The following is an 18842-nucleotide window of genomic DNA, read 5'->3' as shown; positions in this document are numbered from 1 at the left end:
TACTCAGCGGCGCACCAGAGAGGCTGGTCGTTGCGCTTCAGGGACTGGAGGAACTGTTCGCTGCGGACAGGTTCCTGCTGAGGAAGATCACGGATCATTTAGTCAAGGAAATGGAAAAAGGTTTGGAACCTAGCAGATCAGCCTGGAAAAAACTTTTAGGGGCATGGTGAACGACGTCGTCATTCTTCGATGCCCATACTGACCAATTCCTCAAGGCCTAAGCGCAGAAGGAGGCGATATCGTTAGTGAGCTTGCTAGATTTGAATATCTAGGTTCCGTGCTCTGAAGGGACCCTAACTGATCGAGATCATGCCACAGCCAATGAACGTAACTTGGGTCATGGGCTATCCAACGGGCAAGGAGCAAGGAAAGTTTTTGATCCTCGACATGGGAGGCACCAACCTGCGCGTAAGTCAGGCGGAGCTTTTCGGTAGTGATCGCGATATGGAGTCCATCCAGGAAAAGTACAGTATACCCCAGTCGATCAAGCAAGGTACAGCCGACGATCTGTGGGATTTCGTGGCGGACTGTGTGCGGAAGTTTCTCCAGTCACGACTCAGTGAAAGTGAAAGATCGAAAGTGTTGCCGCTTGCCTTTACGTTCTCCTATCCCGTCATTCAGTCGTCTATAAAAGTCGGGGTCCTTCAGCGCTGGACGAAAGATTTCTGCGTATCTGGAGTTGAAGGTCATGATGTTGTATTTCAGTTAGAGGCTGCTTTTGAACGGAAGGTGTGTTCCCTCATTATTCTAGCCGATTGCAAAGTCTAGTCGTCTTATTGCTCATTTGACTAGCAAATTCCCGTCCGAGTCGTGGCTTTGATCAATGATACGGTCGGGACGCTCTTCGCCGCGGCGTATGGAGACCGAGAGGTCAAGATCGGTAGTATAGCAAGCACCGGTTGCAACGCTGCATACATGGAAGAGATTGGTGCAATCCCAAAGATCCAAGGCTGCGGGCTACCAAGCGATGCTCTCGTCGCGATCAACACCGAGTACGGTGCCTTTGATAATTCACGCCGCATACTGCCGCGGACACGATTCGATGATGAAATCGACCGGACATCCGCGCATCCAGGCCAGCAGCTTTACGAGAAGATGGTCTCCGGGCCGTACCTGGGGGAGCTGCTCCGACTGGTGATGTTGGAACTGCACGAAGCCAAACTTCTCTTTGTAGGTCAGGATGTTTCGTGCTTGCGCCAGCCAAATGCCCTGGACGCTTCCCTCTTCCCAACCCTGGAGGAGGATATCGGCGAGTGCATGGAAAACGCTCGTAAGTGTCTGTGGGAGAAGATGGGCCTTGATCCAGCTCCGCACGAACTCAAGGCCTGTCGATACCTGGCCGAGTTGGTTGGGACGCGTGCTGCCCGTCTCTATTCATGTGGGATCGCAGCGATCTGCAAGAAACGCAATATCGAACGCTGCCATGTGGGCGTTGATGGGTCAATTTTTGGTCATTATCAGAATTACCGCAAGCGAGCGGCGCAGGCCCTCCGTGATATTTTTGCATGGCCCGATGACCTTGGGGATCCGATTGTATTTGAGTTCTACGAAGACGGGTCTGGAGTTGGCGCCGCGTTGATCGCTGCGTTGGCTCTTGAGAGATCGGATGGAACTGTTCTTAGCAGGACAGAGTAGACTTTAACCCTTAAACGGGATAATTTTCCATCATCTATTGCGGTTTACGATATTTTCAACGGCAGTCTGTAGCAGGTAGCACGTAGCAGCTGGATAAAGCAAAGCAAACCGTTAGCTACGGCCTTAGGCCACTAGCGTAGCCCACAGTAAAAGATTCCCCACAGCAATGACTAGTTAGCGCTGTCCCTTGCCGATCGCCTTCAGCCTGCTGAAGCCTGGACTCATCAATGCACAAAGCTCAGCATCATCACAGTAGTCTAGATATCCTCAAGTAGCCCAACTAATACCATTCCAAGGACAGTATTCGCAGCGACGCGATGACCCACAATGCGTTTTCGAAGTCAACTGACTAACATTGTCACCTTCACCAGTACGTCTCCCCGTCGCCAATCATCAGTACTCCTACTAACCACCCCACCAACAGAATTGACAGCTTCCCTCTCATCGCTAGGGAAAGTCTGCTGGATGCGCCTGGAAGATGGCATCGTCCGCTTCACCATCATCCCCGACCAAGGCACGCAAGTGTGGGCCCAGTTACCAGTCGTACGCAACGCCCCTTTCCGCGTCAGTCACACCCAAGCTAACAAACGGCGTAGGACGCCATCTTCGACGAACCAACCTACACCCTCCAATCCAACTCAGGAGTCATCAACCTCGAAGTGCCAATCGGCGCGCTCCATCGCGCCCTCCGCTCCGCAACAGGCGCCACCTCCGCCCAACTCCGCCTCACAAAGAAAGGCAACATCCCCCTCCTCGCACTAACCGTCCTCTCCTCCTCCTGGACAACAGGCTCAAACGCCCTCGGGATCACCAACCCGGTCAATGGAACCGCTGCCGCCGCAGCCCCAGGAGCTGCTGCAGGCGTGACGGGGCCCCGCGAACGCGAAACGGTAATCACGCAAGAAATCCCCGTCAAGGTCCTACACGAAAGCGCAGTCGAAGGCCTACACGAGCCGCGCTGCCGCGATCCAGACGTGCACATCATCCTCCCGAGCCTGGCACACCTGAAAAGCATCTCGGAGCGCTTCTCGAAGCTAGCGGGGGACGCGCGACCCGCTGCCAGCGGCGGGATTGTGTCCTCGACGCTGACGTCGCCCAAGCTCGAGTTATCGGCGAATATGCATGGCTCGCTGAGGCTGGCGATTGCGACCGATGCGCTGCGCATCTCGAGTGTGTGGAGTGATCTCGTGAACCCGCCGCTGGATCCGGCGGGGATGTCGCAGAGTGAGATTGAGCAGTTGCCCAGTGAGAGGATGCGGGCGCTGGGGAGTGATGACGAGGCGGGGTGGGCTAAGGTGCGGATCGATGCTAAGGATTGGAGTCGGGTGTTGAGTATTGGGCGGCTGAGCCCGAAGGTGGTTGCCTGTGAGTTGTACTACCGTGGTGTCTATGCTTGCGACTGTACGCTTGTGCTAATACGCCTACTCTACTGTGCAGGTTTCATCCACGAGACGGCCCTGATTCTGTATGTTTACTTACCACAAAGTTGGAATGGGGAGGATTCGTGCTTGACAGTAAGTTCCCGTTGCTATATTTTAGCCATGCCATTATTAAAATTTCCCTTGCTAGTATTACATCAATTCCTATGCAGTCTGATCTATCAGAGACCCCGCCTGAGTCTAGAAGGCTTGGGCAAGGTGCGAGCGCCAAAGCTGCGATAATGAGACATGATACATAGAATGCTAGTTATTAGAGCAATAGTGGACAAATTAAAATCGTATATCATACAAAACGTAAGCCAATCTGTCGCAAGGTGTCAAAGAAAACCTTGGTGATTGTAAGAATTCGGCTTGGATCTAACGACCCAAAATGATCATCTCCAACTCCCATAGGAAGTCGTGCAGCGCAACTGTGTGCGCCAGACGTATATGCAAACATGCAAGGAGAAATCTTGCAAAGCGCCGCCAAAACAGGCCGCTATCATTCAAGCCGAACCCGGCATGCAAGCTTCTAAGCAAACTCAACATCAATGGTTCTATGACCGGACCGAGTATATGCATATCACATTTTGCAAGAAGTGAAAATAAAAATCAAGTCGAGAAAGAAGTAAGATCAGCCCATCAGGCTCTTACTTCGCCATAACGTCGACATAGCGGCCTTTCTTCTTCCCCCTGGCTGCAGGGCCTTTACGCGCCTGCGGTGCTCCGAGTAAGTCGTCTATTGAGCTGGCATTGCTCAATGACGTTGCAGGCCTGGGTGGTGCCCCGGCTGAACTGCTCGGAGGAGTCGGCAAGACTGCGCCCGTTGACACAGATCGTGGGATAGCAGGAGGCGGAGCTCCGAGCGAGGGGGGAGCTGGGCTAGCAGACACGGACGGAGGTGCGCCTGCAGAAGAGGATGGCCGGCTTCCCGAGGCCCCTGTCGGCGGAGGCGTCGCCATAGCAGGTGGTGGCCCACCACTGCCGCTCATTGATCTACTGGGAGGTGCCGAACCCTTCGGTGGGGGTGGCGTTCCACGTGTTGGAGCAGCACTCCCGGGATCCTTTTTGTTAACCCACTTCTTGAGTTCGGTGTCATAGTAGAATGAATTCTCCTCCCCAAGTTTGGCACGGATTGGCCCACCGCCACTATTGTCGTCTTTCTTGCCTCCAAACCATCCACTGAACCATCCCTTCTTCTCTGTTGCGGGCGGGGGTTTCTTGGCTACACAGATCAATTAGCCACGGCAGAGATCAACAGTTACATGGGAACTTACCATCTGCTTCGGCCGCTTTGCGGAACGCCTCGTCAGCTTCGCGGTCCCGGCGTGCCCTCTCTGCCTTCTGAATGGCGGCTGCACGCGCTGCAAGATCCTCGTCGTCGTCCTCGTCCATGAATGATTTCTTCTTCGGCTTGTCCTCTTCAGTAGACTCATCCCGAACACCGTCCGCAGGCTCTGTATTAGACTCAACGGATGGAGGTTCGTAGGCCCCCGTGCTGGCAGGAGGCATATATCCGCCCTGGTCTGGTTGAGACGTCGTAGACACACCTTGGGTATCGAAAGGATGACCAAATGGTTCCGGTGCATACGCAGAAGGCCGGTGGGACGGGGCACTGTCGGAGACCTGAGAGTATGCGGAGAAAGGCCCTTGTTGAGCTCCAGATGCCGAATCCTCTGCAACAGGTGCCAAAGGCATGTAGGATGATTGTGGAGGCGTGGACTGGTAGCCAGCAACCGGCGGAGAGCCATACATTGGCATTCCGTGAAACATGTTCGTGTCAACCGGTGTAGAAGGCTCCTGAGATCCTCGTCGCTGTCCTAGTGGGTACCCGAACGATGAAGACCTCTGGGAGTCCATAGACGATCTACCACGAAGTTGCTCTGGTGAAGCGCTTGGAGCGTAATGGCTCACTGGTTGGTAGCGAGAGGGACCAGTGCCGGGCAACGGCTGAGCCGCCGCCACAGGGTAGGACCCATAGATGTCGGATACTGACGGTGAGCGACTAATGGTGGGAGTTCCAGAGACTCTGGCAAAGGGTCCGATCTCTTCAGCCTTCCCTGAGCCAGTGGAAGCTGCATCGCTGTCATCTCCAGCAACAAAGCTGTTGAACTTCGCCCACATCGAGCCCGACACCTTCTCCATACTGGGCCTTGAAATCCAGGATGATCCGCCATCGCTGGTCGTTTCTCTGAGGCGCGCCGATAGCTCATCCACACCGAAGAACAGGTGCTGATTGTGATAGCCGGACGGCTTTGTGGTTGCCTTTAGAGCGGCTGCGATGGCGTCGCAGTACTGTTGAGCTTCAGACTTGCGGCCACGATCCGCAAGCGACCATGCGTGGATTAGCTTGAACGCCAGCAGATGCGGAAGTGTGGACACGGACGAGCCCGCAAGCACAGATGTCGCAAATTCATAGGCTTCAGTGAGCAGAATAGAATCGTCGTCGTACAGAGCAGCGGAGGATGCCAAGCGTTGATGATCCACTCCGAGAAGCACGATATTTGCTAGTGGGTCATCGACCCCGCCGAACACAGCGGCGCGAGAGAGAATGAAACAAATATGAGCGGCCTCAGTACGGTTATATGAGAGCAGCAGTCGACCGAGAGCAACCAGCGCTCGTTGATCGTCAGGGCTGCGGTTGCTCAGTACCAGTCCCAAAGTTTCCCGCCAGCTGTCAAGGCCATCAAGAGAATTCTTGGCGGTGCCATGTCCGTCAACCTTGCTGATCATTTGCAAGCCGGCCCTGGCCGAAGGGGGAACTAGCTCATCAATGCTTTCCTCGACATTTCCGGCTAGAATCTCGTAGAACGCCGCTAGAGACTCGGTGCGGCTTGTCGCCGATCTCACTTCTCGCCTCACGAACTCCTGGACAACCTGTTGCCAGACCGATCTATCCATCGTCGATGCTATTATCATAGCATGGCCCCAGAGACGTTTGTCTACTGCAGCCCAGACTGCTTTCTCTCTTTCTCCAAGTACCAGAGTATCACGGAGTGAATCTACCGACCGTGGATCGACAGCATCCGGTTGAGAGGGCGCGTTTAAGGGTTGAAGAGTTGTAGATGGTGTAAAGCCATCTCCAAGCGATTGATTCGGCACAGAATCCTGCAAGTTGGGAAATAGTAGGTTACGCAAAGACTTCTGAGCTTCAACGGAGCCTTCCAAAACACCATCATTCTCGACCAAGACTCGGATGACCTTCCATAAGAGGGTCTTCTCCTCACGGCGTTTAGTAGCATCGGGTGAAAGACGATCGAAATCGGGGATATCGGCGTTTTCGAAGGCTGCGATTTTGCTAGAAAGCCAAGCAACCAGGTCTTTCTTCTTCGACTTGCCCTTCAGAGGACCCGGATGTTGCACAATACCCTCAGCAGCGGGAAGCCAGTCATTCAGCTGGCTGACTCGGACCTCACCAGGACAAGACTTGATCATCGGGGCTGCCTGGCCAGCCGAGTAACGCGGGATATGCTTGGGGAAGCAAGATATCACAGCGCCACCAAACCCGAACTTGAAAATGGGTGCACCCTTCCACCGTTCCAGAGAGTCGAGTTGTTGTCCATCAGTTGGAGGGATAAACTCAAGCACTTGAGAAGGTGCACGGTTGTGGGTGGGAACTGGTGCTGGGGCGTAAGGATTAACCGTTCGCGTCGGAGACGTCGAACCATGCACAGAAGCAGGCCGTTGGAAAGGGTCGAGCGATGGAACGGACAATCTGGGACTGAGGGTTTGACTGGGAGACTGTGTCTGGGATCGACGAGGAGGGACAAACGGGGATTCCTCGGTGGAAGGATTCAGGACTCCAGTCATTCCGGCGATTGGTGGACCGGTAGATACGGGAGCCGCGCGCTTGGCAAATTCACTGGTATATGCGGAAGGAGCATATGGATTTTTGGGTGGCGATTGCGGTCGGGTAGATACCGGAGGCATATTCTCCAAGACGTCCGCGCTGCTAGGGCCTTTATTTTCTGAGGAGACCGGCTGTTCTGACGGATGCGAATGGTTCAAAGGAGGAGGAATAGCTGTTGGTTGCAGTTGAGGCCGCTCTTCACTTTGGCCTTGATCTTGATAGTGTATCTTCTCATGGTAAGCCAGAGGGCTCGATGTGCGTGGTTGGAATTGTAAAGCAGCTCCCTGCCCTGAGATACTTGCTGGTTGTGAGGCGTAGCGATTGCGAGGAGGAGCCGCTGCCGCAGCATTCGTAGACTGAGGTGGGGCTGGAGAGTATCTGGGCGAAGGAGGGGGCTTAACACCAGCCTGCAGACCGGGAGGCCTTGGCGAGTATCTCGACGCAGTGCTTGGAACGGCCGGTGCGCTTGGTACATTGGGCGCTAATAGATTTGAGTATGGGTCCAACCTTTCCGGCTGCTGCAATTGGGGTGGATTTGGGGGTCCGATATTGGACTGGGGAGCTCCCGGAACATTCGAATACGGATTCGCTGGAGGGGGGATCGACTGCGGTACTGACGGCGCACATACAGTGGCATTAGGTGTATACCTTCCAGAGCTCGCAGGCCTCGATTTGGGCCTAGGAGGCGGCAGTGGAAGCTCTTCGAAGAAGTTCTTCTGAGGTGCTGTTGGGGCTGCCGATGAGGTTCCAAGCGGTGCAGGAGGGACTGTTGACGCCTTCAAAGGAGGTGCAGGTATGCTACTGCTCCGCGGAGGCGGCTGCGGTACGGTACCGGGCTGTGCAACAACTGTTCTGCTGCTGGCAACGGCCCGACGAGGCCGCGCAAGATCCTCTGGAAGGTCATAAGGTGACTTATAGCCTTCCTTCGAACGTTCTGCGAAACTCTCTGCTCTAGTCGTAACAGGGTTCGGAGGAGCCTGTGCTGAAAAGTAACTTGACATGGAAGCATTGGTGGGCTGAGCCGCAGTATTTTGCGCAGGAATACCTGAGAGCAGACCTGATGTAGAGGGCTGGTGCGGTGTGTAGGAGACCGGTTGCATTTTGGGCCGAGCAGGATTCTCCGGGGTACCGAATGGACTCTGAAGGATTGAAGAGTCGTTCATATGATCTATATTGGCAGCCTCTGGTGGTCCCTGTGCATTCGTCGTATCATAATCCAAGAGCAAGTCATCATCGTCATCATCGAGTTCCGCCTGCCACCGGGCAGCCAGATCATCTTCGGTGGGCATAGTTTCGTCAGCATCATCGGAAAGTTCCGCTTGCCATCGTGCAGCAAGATCTTCTTCTGAAGGAGCCTTTTTGATTTCACCGTCTGCTGTGGGCACAGTCAAACCGTTGTTGAACTCCACGGCTGTTGGCGATGGTTCACTGAACGGAGAGTCCGAAACCGCATTAAGAGAATCGATGACTTGACTGGTGCTCTTGCGCGTGATGTGGGAAGGTCCTTCGGCTGAAGTTGGCTTCTGGATTTCACTAAAAAATCCGCTCTCGTCATCTTCATCGCCTCCGAAAACGTCGTCGAGTTGGCTCTCCCCCTTTTGAGCATGATCATTTTGTGTTGCTGCACCGTGACCGAGTAGCGGAATTCCCTCTTCGAACCGAGATTCTGTTTCTGGCGGACTATATATCGGCTTCGTTTGCGTTTTGAGCTGGTTAAAGAAGTCATCCTCATTATCGCGTTCGTTATCCCCGAGATTGTCCCAGAAGCCCGGACGGGTATCGCTAGCCTCTCCGTTGACTGTTGCGCCATTTTCCTCGCCCTCAGCTTCATCCATCCAGGCAGTGTCAGCGCCCTCAAACAAGTCCTGTGCATCATTCTGACTTGCCAAGCCAGTAGAATTTTCCGGCACCCCGTAGTGTGGTTCTTCTGCTACATGCTCTTCCAGTCGAAGTCCACTTGTTATGTCAACATTGCCGTTCTCCGTAGGCACGTTCTCTGTGACATCTTCGACTGCCCGGGGCTCATCAGTCTGCATAGAAATCGACTCGTCACAGCTGGGTTCTTCGGGCTCTTCAATGTCCGGTTTCGAGCTGTCATCGGCAGCGGGCATATTCGAGTCGACGAAATCGGGCGCACCTTGGTCACCGGTATCAGCAGAAATAGCGGCTTTGAACTCAATAGGACCATTCTCTTCAGTGACTTCTTCGGCAGAGGGAGACGCATGGGTGTCAAGGTCTGTGGTTTCTGACACTTCTTTTTTGGAATCCAGCGCCAACCTGGCCAGATCGGTCGCAACGGAATCGTTATCCTCAGGTCGAAATGCTGGATTCCACGCGAGTACTCCTTCTGGCTGCGCCATGATTGCAAGAAAGGATTTCGCCGAATGCCGGTACGGTTGCTGTAAATTACGAAGCTGACACGTTTTTAGACAACTCCGGGACCCTGAGAGTCAACAAGGCGAAGCACAATGGTAAAAGGAATCCAAGAAACACGGAAAATAAAACATGTAAAAAGAGGAAAGAAGCAATCCCGTAGAAAGAAGAAAAAATTACAAGACAGAACCTGGTTGTGGATTCATGACTGGATATCCATGATATGTAGAAAGGTATGAAGCTTTGAGATTCGGCACCCGAACAGACACCTGATAGATAGCACGGAGTAGTGATGCTTTCTCCGTTTTTGGTTACCCCGTCTGGGCCTGTCCGTCATCCGGGGCGGATTGACTTTGATCCGGGTAGAAAAGAACACCTAGCATGTCGTGTCACGTGCTTGGCCCGGATTGTATACTTTGCATCGCATAGTTGCAGAGTACTATCAACAGTCATCAGTTGCATGTACATCAATTGTGATCACGATAGAGACTAGTGTACTCTCATTTGCTTCCTCTTTCTGGGGAACAACCTCCAGAATTCATTATCTGAAGACACTCAGCTGCTACAATTTGATCTTCAAAGGAGCAGAGCAATATGCAGCTTCTCCGCCTATGACATCGCTGTTTCATAAACAGTTTGAGTGCGCCACAGCTGCGTGGCAGAGCCTGAGGCCCGCACCAATCATGTGATCGGCCCTTGCTCCACCTCTCATGAATCAGTTACCACTACTTAGGCTCCAAAGATACCTTAGTATAATTATTATCGCGATGATAGAATGACTCCCTTTCTTTTCCTCCTTGATTATTCTTAAGTGCATATAGGATGGTGTTATTTGCCCTCTTTTCCTGGATTTCGGCTTCTTACTTCCTGGCGCGCTGTTGAACGCCATCTACTTTCTTCTCAGCGACAAGTACAATAACAATGCGGGCCTGAAATGCCACTTACCGTGAGATAGGATCCTGATCTAAATATAATTTGCGAGGAAGATCCGGAATCGCCGCTTCATATGGGAAGCACAGTCAATATCACTGCGCATCATACCTACAATGCCTTCATCATCCGAGTACCTTCATGCTCACGACCGCGCCAGCCTTGCTGGTGATTCCGGATCCGATGACGACCTTGATTTGGAGGAGTTGGATCCGACCACGGCGACCATTCATAAATCTCCTCGGCTATCAAAAGATGAAACAACGCGACAAAGAGGCTATGGTTCAGGGATTGCTTTGAGGAATTTGCGGGTTGGTGGTGGAAGTCGAGGGTGGAAGCGTAGTGCTTCCGGCATACGGAACAGGGCTTCAGAAGAGGATACACACGGTTTACTGGAAGATCGAGAAGGAGAGGCTCTCCGCAGCTCGCACGCGAGCTCACGCAATTTCACTGATGACGATGCTCCGCTGCTCGACAATCCCCGGCGGAGCTCAACCCGCTCGTTTGCGGGTGATGGATCAATTCGACGAGGGGGTTCTCGGTCACGGTTTTTCGGTTTCAAAGCAGCCAACATCTTCTCGGGTCCGTCGAGCTGGTCTCGCAGGAACGATGAAAATAATGCAACCAAGCCTCCTCGGGAAGTGTTCGTCGGGCAAGCGCAAAGGTCGAAGTACCCAGCGAACATCGTTTCCAATGCCAAATATACCCCTTGGAGCTTCCTACCACGCACACTATACAATGAGTTTTCTTTCTTCTTCAACATCTATTTTTTGCTTGTGGCTCTTTCGCAGATCATTCCCGTGCTTCGCATCGGGTACATGTCGTCCTACATCGCGCCTCTAGCTTTCGTCGTCTCGATATCCTTGGGAAAAGAAGCCTTGGATGATATTGGCCGGCGAAGACGAGATGCCGAAGCCAACTCCGAAGAGTTCTCAGTGTTGTCCTTTGACAGGCCCGTGGGCAGAAGGGCGTTTGCGACACCTGCAAATAATGATTCGGATGCCGACAAAGTATTCGAGATCACTAAGAAGTCTAGGGACCTGAAAGTCGGTGACGTTCTCAAGGTTCGCAGAAACCAGCGCCTTCCCGCGGATGTGGTGATCTTGAAGACTATCTCCAATGACTCTGTCACTGCGCGGCGAAGCTCTTCAGCTGAGATTGCCGCGGATCTTATGCGACCCGACCAAGAATCAGTTCAACCGTCCGAGGTTGAGCCTAGTTCAAGTGCCGCCGCGGATGAAATTGATACTTCTTCTACTAGTGACACATTCATCCGTACTGACCAGCTGGACGGTGAAACTGACTGGAAACTACGCTTGCCTTCGGTCCTATCTCAGTCCCTGCGACTCCGGGATTTCACTAGACTCAAGGTCACCGCCAGCGCACCGGACAAGCGAGTCAATGAGTTTCTTGGCACTATTGAACTTGACTCACAGTCAGGGTTCTACGATCCCCACGTCGACAAAGCGCAGACTGGCGGCGGAGCGAGCAGCGAGGATCGGCAAGCCAATTCTGCGCCCCTCTCAATCGACAACACGGCGTGGGCAAACACGGTCCTGGCATCCAATACAATAACGTATGCCGTCATTATCTACACTGGCTCACAAACACGAGCAGCTCTCTCTACATCGCCATCTCGTTCAAAAGTGGGTCTTCTGGAATATGAGATCAATAACCTGACCAAGATCTTATGCGCGTTGACCCTCACTCTATCAATCATCCTGGTAGCTCTGGAGGGTTTTCAACCAAACAACGACAAAGAATGGTACATCGCAATCATGATTTACCTTATCCTATTCTCAACAATCATTCCCATGAGCTTGCGAGTCAACTTGGACATGGCGAAATCTGTGTATAGCAGATTCATTCAGCGAGACAAAGATATTCCTGGGACCGTTGTCAGAACAAGTACGATACCCGAGGATCTTGGTAGAATTGAGTATCTCCTTTCTGATAAGACTGGTACCCTTACTCAGAACGGTAAGATTTCATACATGTTAACAGTCGAATTGCGTTACTGACTGTCTTAGAAATGGAGCTGAAAAAGATCCATGTCGGTACGGTCTCTTATGCAAACGACGCTATGGAGGAAGTGGCGTCATTTGTTCGGCAAGCCTTCGCTGGCAATACCTTGACCACACCTTCAGCTGCATTCGGAGCCCAAGCAGGTCTTGGGGCAGCTCCTCGTACAAGGCGAGAGATTGGGTCGCGCGTTCGTGATATTGTCCTGGCGCTGGCTCTATGTCATAATGTCACTCCCACGACCGACGAAGAAGATGGTGTGAAAGTCACGAATTATCAAGCGTCATCGCCAGATGAGATTGCCATTGTCAAGTACACCGAGGAGGTCGGTCTGAAGTTGTCATACCGTGACCGGCAATCCATTGTCCTGGAAACGACCGAGACAGGCAGTGTTGTCGTTCGTGTTCGCATCCTTGAAATTTTCCCTTTCACCTCGGACAGCAAGCGGATGGGTATCATCGTACAATTCGAAACCGCCAACTCGATCCTAGAGTCTTCGAACGAAGATACCGAAATCTGGTTCTATCAGAAAGGCGCAGATACTGTTATGTCCAGCATCGTTGCAGCAAACGACTGGCTCGACGAGGAAACTGCAAATATGGCTCGGGAGGGTCTGCGTACCCTTGTAATTGGTAGGAAACGGCTATCCTTGCAGCACTTCCAGGAGTTCTCTGCAAAGTACAAGCAGGCCTCGCTTGCATTGCAAGGACGCGACGTCGGGATGGCCAAGGTTGTCAGCGAGCACCTTGAGCGTGACCTGGAGCTTCTCGGCGTGACTGGTGTGGAAGATCGTCTGCAGAGAGATGTAAAACCATCACTAGAGCTTCTTCGCAACGCTGGTGTCAAAATTTGGATGTTGACCGGAGATAAAGTCGAGACTGCACGTTGTGTCGCAATCTCCGCCAAGTTGGTAGCTCGAGGCCAATACATCCACACCGTCGCCAAAGTGAAGGACCCGTCTGCCGCCCAAGAGGCGTTGGACTTTTTGCGAAATAAAACCGATTGCTGTCTGCTCATCGATGGCGAGTCGCTGTCGCTGATGCTTGGTCAGTTCCGGTCGGCATTCATATCTGTGGCCGTTCTGCTACCGGCTGTGGTTGCATGTCGATGCTCTCCGACTCAAAAAGCTGAAGTCGCGGAGTTGATTCGTCAATACACTAAGAAACGAGTTTGCTGTATCGGTGATGGCGGCAATGATGTCTCCATGATCCAAGCAGCCGATGTTGGAATTGGTATTGTCGGCAAGGAGGGTCGTCAGGCCTCGTTGGCCGCCGACTTTAGCATCACGCACTTCCACCACCTTACAAAGCTCCTCGTTTGGCACGGCCGCAATTCATACAAAAGATCCGCCAAATTGGCGCAATTCATCATGCATCGTGGCCTCATCATTAGCGCTTGCCAGACCATGTACAGCATTGCAAGCCATTTTGACCCCAAGGGTCTGTTCATCAATTGGCTGATGGTCGGCTACGCGACGGTCTACACGAATGCCCCTGTCTTCTCGCTCGTTTTCGACCGTGACGTTGACGAGCACCTGGCCAACCTCTACCCCGAACTATACAAAGAACTCAAGTCCGGTCGCAGTCTCAGCTATCGCTCTTTCTTCGGCTGGGTGCTTGTGTCAGTTTATCAGGGTGCCGTAATCCAGGGGCTCTCGCAGATCTTGCTGAACACCATCTCAGGGCCGCGGTTGATCAGCGTCTCGTTCACAGCCCTCGTCATTAACGAGCTGCTGATGGTCGCTATTGCCATCACCACCTGGCACCCCGTAATGATCTTCTGCCTTATCGGTACAGGTCTGGTCTATGCCGCCAGCGTCCCCTTTCTGGGCGACTACTTCGACCTCGAATACGTCATCACCGTCGATTGGGTCTGGCGTGTGGTCGCCGTCTGCGCCGTCTCCGTGATCCCCGTCTGGGCAGCTAAACTGATCCAACGGTCCTGGAAACCTCCTAGTTATCGTAAAGTTCGGGGTTGATTGCCTTCACTGATATCCCTTGTCACGACGCCCTATCTCATTGCCCTTTTTCCTTAGTCGTTTCTCGACTTTTCCAGGTAGAGGAGTCGCGGTTTCCTGAATGTCATATAATTCTCTGTACTATCCTCATTAGCATTCATCGAGCATTGATCCTATACCATTTCCCTTCAGTTTGTGTTGTTGGTATATAAACCCTGCATAGAATTTCACTTGTGATCTGATGAATGTTCTGTGTACATGCGATGTAAGACAGAACAGGCCTAACGTGGCCATGCTGAAGAGGTCGCTGTTGGTTACACACGCGCATATAAATATATATATCGAGCTATGCGGGAGACTATGGAGTAGCACTCTTAATATCCACAACCCACCAAGTCGAAATATAACTCAATCAAATATATACCAGATAATTTACTTTCTAGGTATGGAGTAGTAATAACCAAGACCATAGCCATTCGGATGAAAAAAGAAAGGTGATAAAAAGGCAAAAATGAAAAAAGATATTGCGGACGACACCTCTGGGATTCGAACCCTGTTGTAGATTGTTAGAGACTGATATTTTTATTCGAACATCGTAGTGGAACATACCAGGCGGGCGAACCCACAGGCTTAGCAGGCCTGCGCCTTAACCACTCGGCCAAAGTGTCCAATGGTGCTTAATATACGACGTATAACCGATCTAGATGCGACACGGACTACTTTTGTATACGCAGCAGACAAAGCAACCTCAGCCGACGGGGAGAAACTACCGCCTGAACGTGCTCCATAGTTGAGAATCATGGTCATTTATGATGGTTTCAGATAGTTAATCGTGGAGATAGCATCATAGCAAAAAAACGCTGTGGAGAGGAAAGGAATAACGCCAACCGTCCCAAGCCCAACCCAAACGGAGATTCTCCTCAACCAGTACAGATATGAGCCCAACCCAAGCCGATTAAAGATGCAAATATGACGACTAAATAAGGTCGCTGCGGCAGCTCACTTTGAACTGGTTGGATGCGGCTGTTTCCACAGAATTTCCTTGCTCAGAAGCTGCCTCAATTCGGGCGAGATAACCTTGGACTCGGCATTATCTCCGGCAGCACTACTACTCGCCGGACCGGCACTGACACCACTGCTGTATGCGACGCTTTGTGGCCGTTGCGGCGACTTGCCCTTGTTCAAAGCAGACTCCTGCGTGGGTTTTCGTTGATGGGTTGATGGAGCGGGGAAGTTATTCTTCTTGTCTATTGCTTCAACTGTGCGTTCGAAGCGACGGAAAAGGGATTCTGCGCGGGTGAGAATGGGGACGAGCTCCATGGTGTTTGAGAGCTCGTTGACTTTTAGGTTGATTAATAGGGTGGTCACATGCGTTAGGGTAGAGGTGACGTGCTTACCGTATTTAAGAACTTCATCAAAATGTTTCAGGTGGTCCATGATTACGTCGCGATGTTTTTCTAGGATTGCTAACGCGACAAAGAGGTGGAAGCTGCTGGAGAAATAGTCGGTCCATAATGTCTCCCAGAGACGTAGGACGTCTACCCATTCGAACTCGCGCTTGTACCAGACAAGGAGCATCCGGAAAAAGAAGAAGAAGTTCGTGCTGTCGGCGGATTGGAGATGGAGGTATAACTGGGGGTCCATAAGTTGTACCAGGTGATCTAGGGTTAGGAGCTGGGCGCGCATGCCAGACTGATCGCGAAGGAAATTCCGTTCCTGGTCTGTGTAAGCAGTGTTGATTTGGGGCGGATATGTGTGGGATTTACCATTCTGTCCATGAATCCAACAAAGGCCCAGAATGCGACTGCATCGTCCTGCATGACCGCGTAAATTGGCGCTAAGAGGTCACTCATTCCTTGAACATAGCCCAGGTCAGGATTGTATTCGTTGTAGGTGAGAAGCATGTCCTTCATCTGCTCTAGATGTACGTTCGTCCCTACGTCCGCAAAGGGGGAGTCTGGATCGGGATGAGGGATATCTTCTCCTGCAAAGAGAGGTATCGTGCGATCTGTACGATGCACATCTTTTTCTGATACCGATATGTTAGCAGCTGAATTCACAAATGCCTCCAAGGGAAGCAAGCATACCTATGCGGTTTTTCTGCTCTTTCCACCACTCATACTGCTCGGTAGTGGAAGAACCCTCAACCATTCTCTCCCACCAAGCACCCTTTAGCCGGATGTATTCATCCCGTTTGGAATTCATCAGAGCTTGACGCTCGTCGCGGCTGCTGTCCCAAGGGTACACTCCGAGAAGGAAAAGCCATGCCTCCTTTCTGACCCCATCATTTGAATCAAGGCCCCCGTGGAAAATTCTCTCCTTCACTTCGTCTACAGTAACGTTGAGCCTTCCCGTGGTGGCATCAAAGAAGCCCTCCCATTCCTGCAAAGTGACAATTCTGCGTCGTTCCTGAATCGCCATTGTTCCAGTTTCAAGCTCCAAAATTTCAAAATCACCCACAGAGCTATTTTCCATTTCCAGGACATCCCGTGCAGTCCATATGCGCTGAGCCCTTTCTCGTTCACTCTGCTCAGCAATACTCATGGCCCACCGAGCCAAGTAGAGCCTGGCGCTATCGAACTCATCCTGCAAGGTCTGAATCTCAGGAGTCTTCATCAGGCGACGGACTTGCGGAGGGATCATGGTGTTATCGGCAAGTTCGTTCGCCGTCCGCCTTGTGAATGTGGTAATCTTGCTGAGCTGCTCAAGGACCTTCCATCTAGTTTCCTTGAGTGCTTTCATAAAGGGATCCATTCCGGCATCTCGTTCCCCACTGCCACCGGGTTGATGTGGGCCAGCAGCTGCATCGTGCCCTTGCTTAGTTACTGATCCGTCATAACTGCTGAGTGGCCGTGCGAAAGATATGCGGTCCTCTTCCGAGGGATTGATCAGATAGACACTGTTGTCGACAGACGAGCGCTGCACCTCAACGAATTTCCGGAGCCACCGCAGAACCTCGTCACCGCCCCAGAATAGGCCACCATTTTCACCAAACGGGTCAAAACTTTCCCTTGTCCTTTTTTTCTTCTGCAGTATCGTTGATTCGCATTCACTATCGTGAAAGAACAGCGCCGGGAAACTATCACCAGCCCGGGTATTGATCACCAGGCTACCAAACCACCAACCCAAGCTAGGAGGTCGCACTAGCAGCGAATAAATTTCGGATAGCGGTACGGCGAACGCATATAGACCTATAGGATCTTTATATGTAGTTGTAGTCGGGAGCGGTGGTACCAGATATCGTTGCTTCGGGGGTGAAGAGTCACCAGACAGGTCGACTTTGACATAGGTACTGTAGGCGTCGCCGAGGGATGACTCGGGGACCCAGGCAAGGAGGTATGAGGAGAGGTCGGCGGTGGTGTTAGCGCTATTTGTTGATGCGATATTGCTGCTCGTAGTAGGAGCTGGTTTTTGTTGGAGCAGAGCGATAAAGCCAGGGATATTGTCCTTGGAGGAAGGAGTCGGATGGACGTATACCTGCAATACTCAGGAAGACAGCGGAAGGTCAGCTCTGGCCTTTTATGCGAAAGTTCTCTTAGATCTGTCAAGACTAACCTTGCTCTTAGAGAACAAAAGCTTCACCCCCCTCCCTGATGTGGAGGAGATGCTATTGTATTCATCCTCCTCGGCGTCGCTGACATCGTAGAAGGACGCCGTCGGTGACGGCGGCGAAGGAGGAGGAGTGAATCTGGTGCCGGAGCCCGCCATTCTTGATGGCAGATTTGGAGCTTGATGAGATGTATTTCAGAGAAAAGTGCTCATCATGCGAAAGACTGTGATTTGGATTTGTTCTTTTCCTATTGAGTGAATGAAGCTGGTGAAATCAAAAGCAATGACTGAGCGCGGAGAATGAGATCACGACGTAATCGTGGGGCACCTGATTATTGATTGATTGTCCCACTTCAAAGATAATCAAATCCACAAAACACTAGAGGAATAGTTTGATGCTGAATATTCGTCACTTTACTATCCCTTAGAGTACTTTCTTGAGTCTCTGATGATATTTGCAATATGTTTTGAAGAGGTACTTTTCCGAGAGCACTCTCCATCGCCACACAAGCCCACAGTAGGCAGCAGCAAAACATTCGACCTTGAAAAGATCATCATTGTTGTTGTATGATACAGTCAACATCAGTTCGGCTACAGAGAAAGGAGAACCGGATTTGTATCGAGGATACTCTATTTGGAAGAGATTTTTCCTTTTTATTCCTGAAAGACGTGTCAGTTCATGCTGTACATCTTTGTCTTCAGCCTTTCCTGAGTCCTTACCTTTGTACACCTCACTGAGTAGTAACATGTTTCATCTTCCTTTATGTAGCCTCTGCTGCCTATTCTTTGACCATCCTTTGCAAGGAGAGATCCCTGCTATCAAATGATGTTACGTACCTTACTGTGATTCGTCTGGATGCAACCACTGGTCCTATCAGCAGGACAGACACCCTCGTATGCATATGCTTCATTGATCATTCGCCCACAGCGAAGTTAATTACCTAAGATTCTGTGTGATATAGCAAGAGGCTTAAGGGATCTTATAACCCCTTAAGGAAACGATATACCCATCCAATTGGACATCTTCCTTTCTTCTGCTACAACAGGACAGTAAGTTGGTTGCAATGTCCAGAGATAAGGAGCTTAAAAGGATAGAAGAAACACCAGA

At 51.7% G+C, this 18842-nt stretch overlaps 5 protein-coding genes and 1 non-coding gene across 6 annotated transcripts; 3 read left to right on the top strand and 3 right to left on the bottom strand.

Annotated features, from left to right (window-relative positions):
- Window positions 1-309: 309 nt before the first annotated feature.
- Window positions 310-1635, top strand: hxkB (putative hexokinase; the record flags this gene model as incomplete). The annotated part of the gene is made up of 2 exons (XM_001257602.1): window positions 310-729; window positions 793-1635. 2 exons carry the CDS (start codon window positions 310-312, stop codon window positions 1633-1635), a joined length of 1263 nt encoding a protein of 420 aa, XP_001257603.1.
- Window positions 1636-1962: 327 nt separating this feature from the next.
- Window positions 1963-3656, top strand: NFIA_050500 (checkpoint protein HUS1 family protein; the record flags this gene model as incomplete). Its single annotated transcript, XM_001257601.1, has 5 exons — window positions 1963-2005; window positions 2060-2178; window positions 2232-3000; window positions 3073-3149; window positions 3468-3656. 5 exons carry the CDS (start codon window positions 1963-1965, stop codon window positions 3654-3656), a joined length of 1197 nt encoding a protein of 398 aa, XP_001257602.1.
- Window positions 3657-3703: 47 nt separating this feature from the next.
- On the bottom strand, window positions 3704-9263 carry sec16 (COPII coat assembly protein SEC16; the record flags this gene model as incomplete). Its single annotated transcript, XM_001257600.1, has 2 exons — window positions 3704-4278; window positions 4331-9263. 2 exons carry the CDS (start codon window positions 9261-9263, stop codon window positions 3704-3706), a joined length of 5508 nt encoding a protein of 1835 aa, XP_001257601.1.
- Window positions 9264-10322: 1059 nt separating this feature from the next.
- Window positions 10323-14206, top strand: NFIA_050480 (aminophospholipid-translocating P4-type ATPase NEO1; the record flags this gene model as incomplete). Its single annotated transcript, XM_001257599.1, has 2 exons — window positions 10323-12186; window positions 12237-14206. 2 exons carry the CDS (start codon window positions 10323-10325, stop codon window positions 14204-14206), a joined length of 3834 nt encoding a protein of 1277 aa, XP_001257600.1.
- Window positions 14207-14716: 510 nt separating this feature from the next.
- NFIA_050470 lies at window positions 14717-14853 on the bottom strand. The gene has a single exon. It is a non-coding gene; the product is annotated as a tRNA-Ser (tRNA).
- Window positions 14854-15184: 331 nt separating this feature from the next.
- On the bottom strand, window positions 15185-17893 carry NFIA_050460 (GTPase-activating protein GYP7; the record flags this gene model as incomplete). The annotated part of the gene is made up of 4 exons (XM_001257598.1): window positions 15185-15901; window positions 15952-16214; window positions 16273-17662; window positions 17741-17893. 4 exons carry the CDS (start codon window positions 17891-17893, stop codon window positions 15185-15187), a joined length of 2523 nt encoding a protein of 840 aa, XP_001257599.1.
- Window positions 17894-18842: the final 949 nt, after the last annotated feature.

This window comes from Aspergillus fischeri, genomic scaffold (genome assembly GCF_000149645.3).
Source record: "Aspergillus fischeri NRRL 181 1099437636266 genomic scaffold, whole genome shotgun sequence".
NCBI lineage: Eukaryota > Fungi > Ascomycota > Eurotiomycetes > Eurotiales > Aspergillaceae > Aspergillus > Aspergillus fischeri.
The sequence above is the reverse complement of the archived record's forward strand: the minus strand, read 5'-3'. Positions and strand labels throughout refer to the sequence as shown.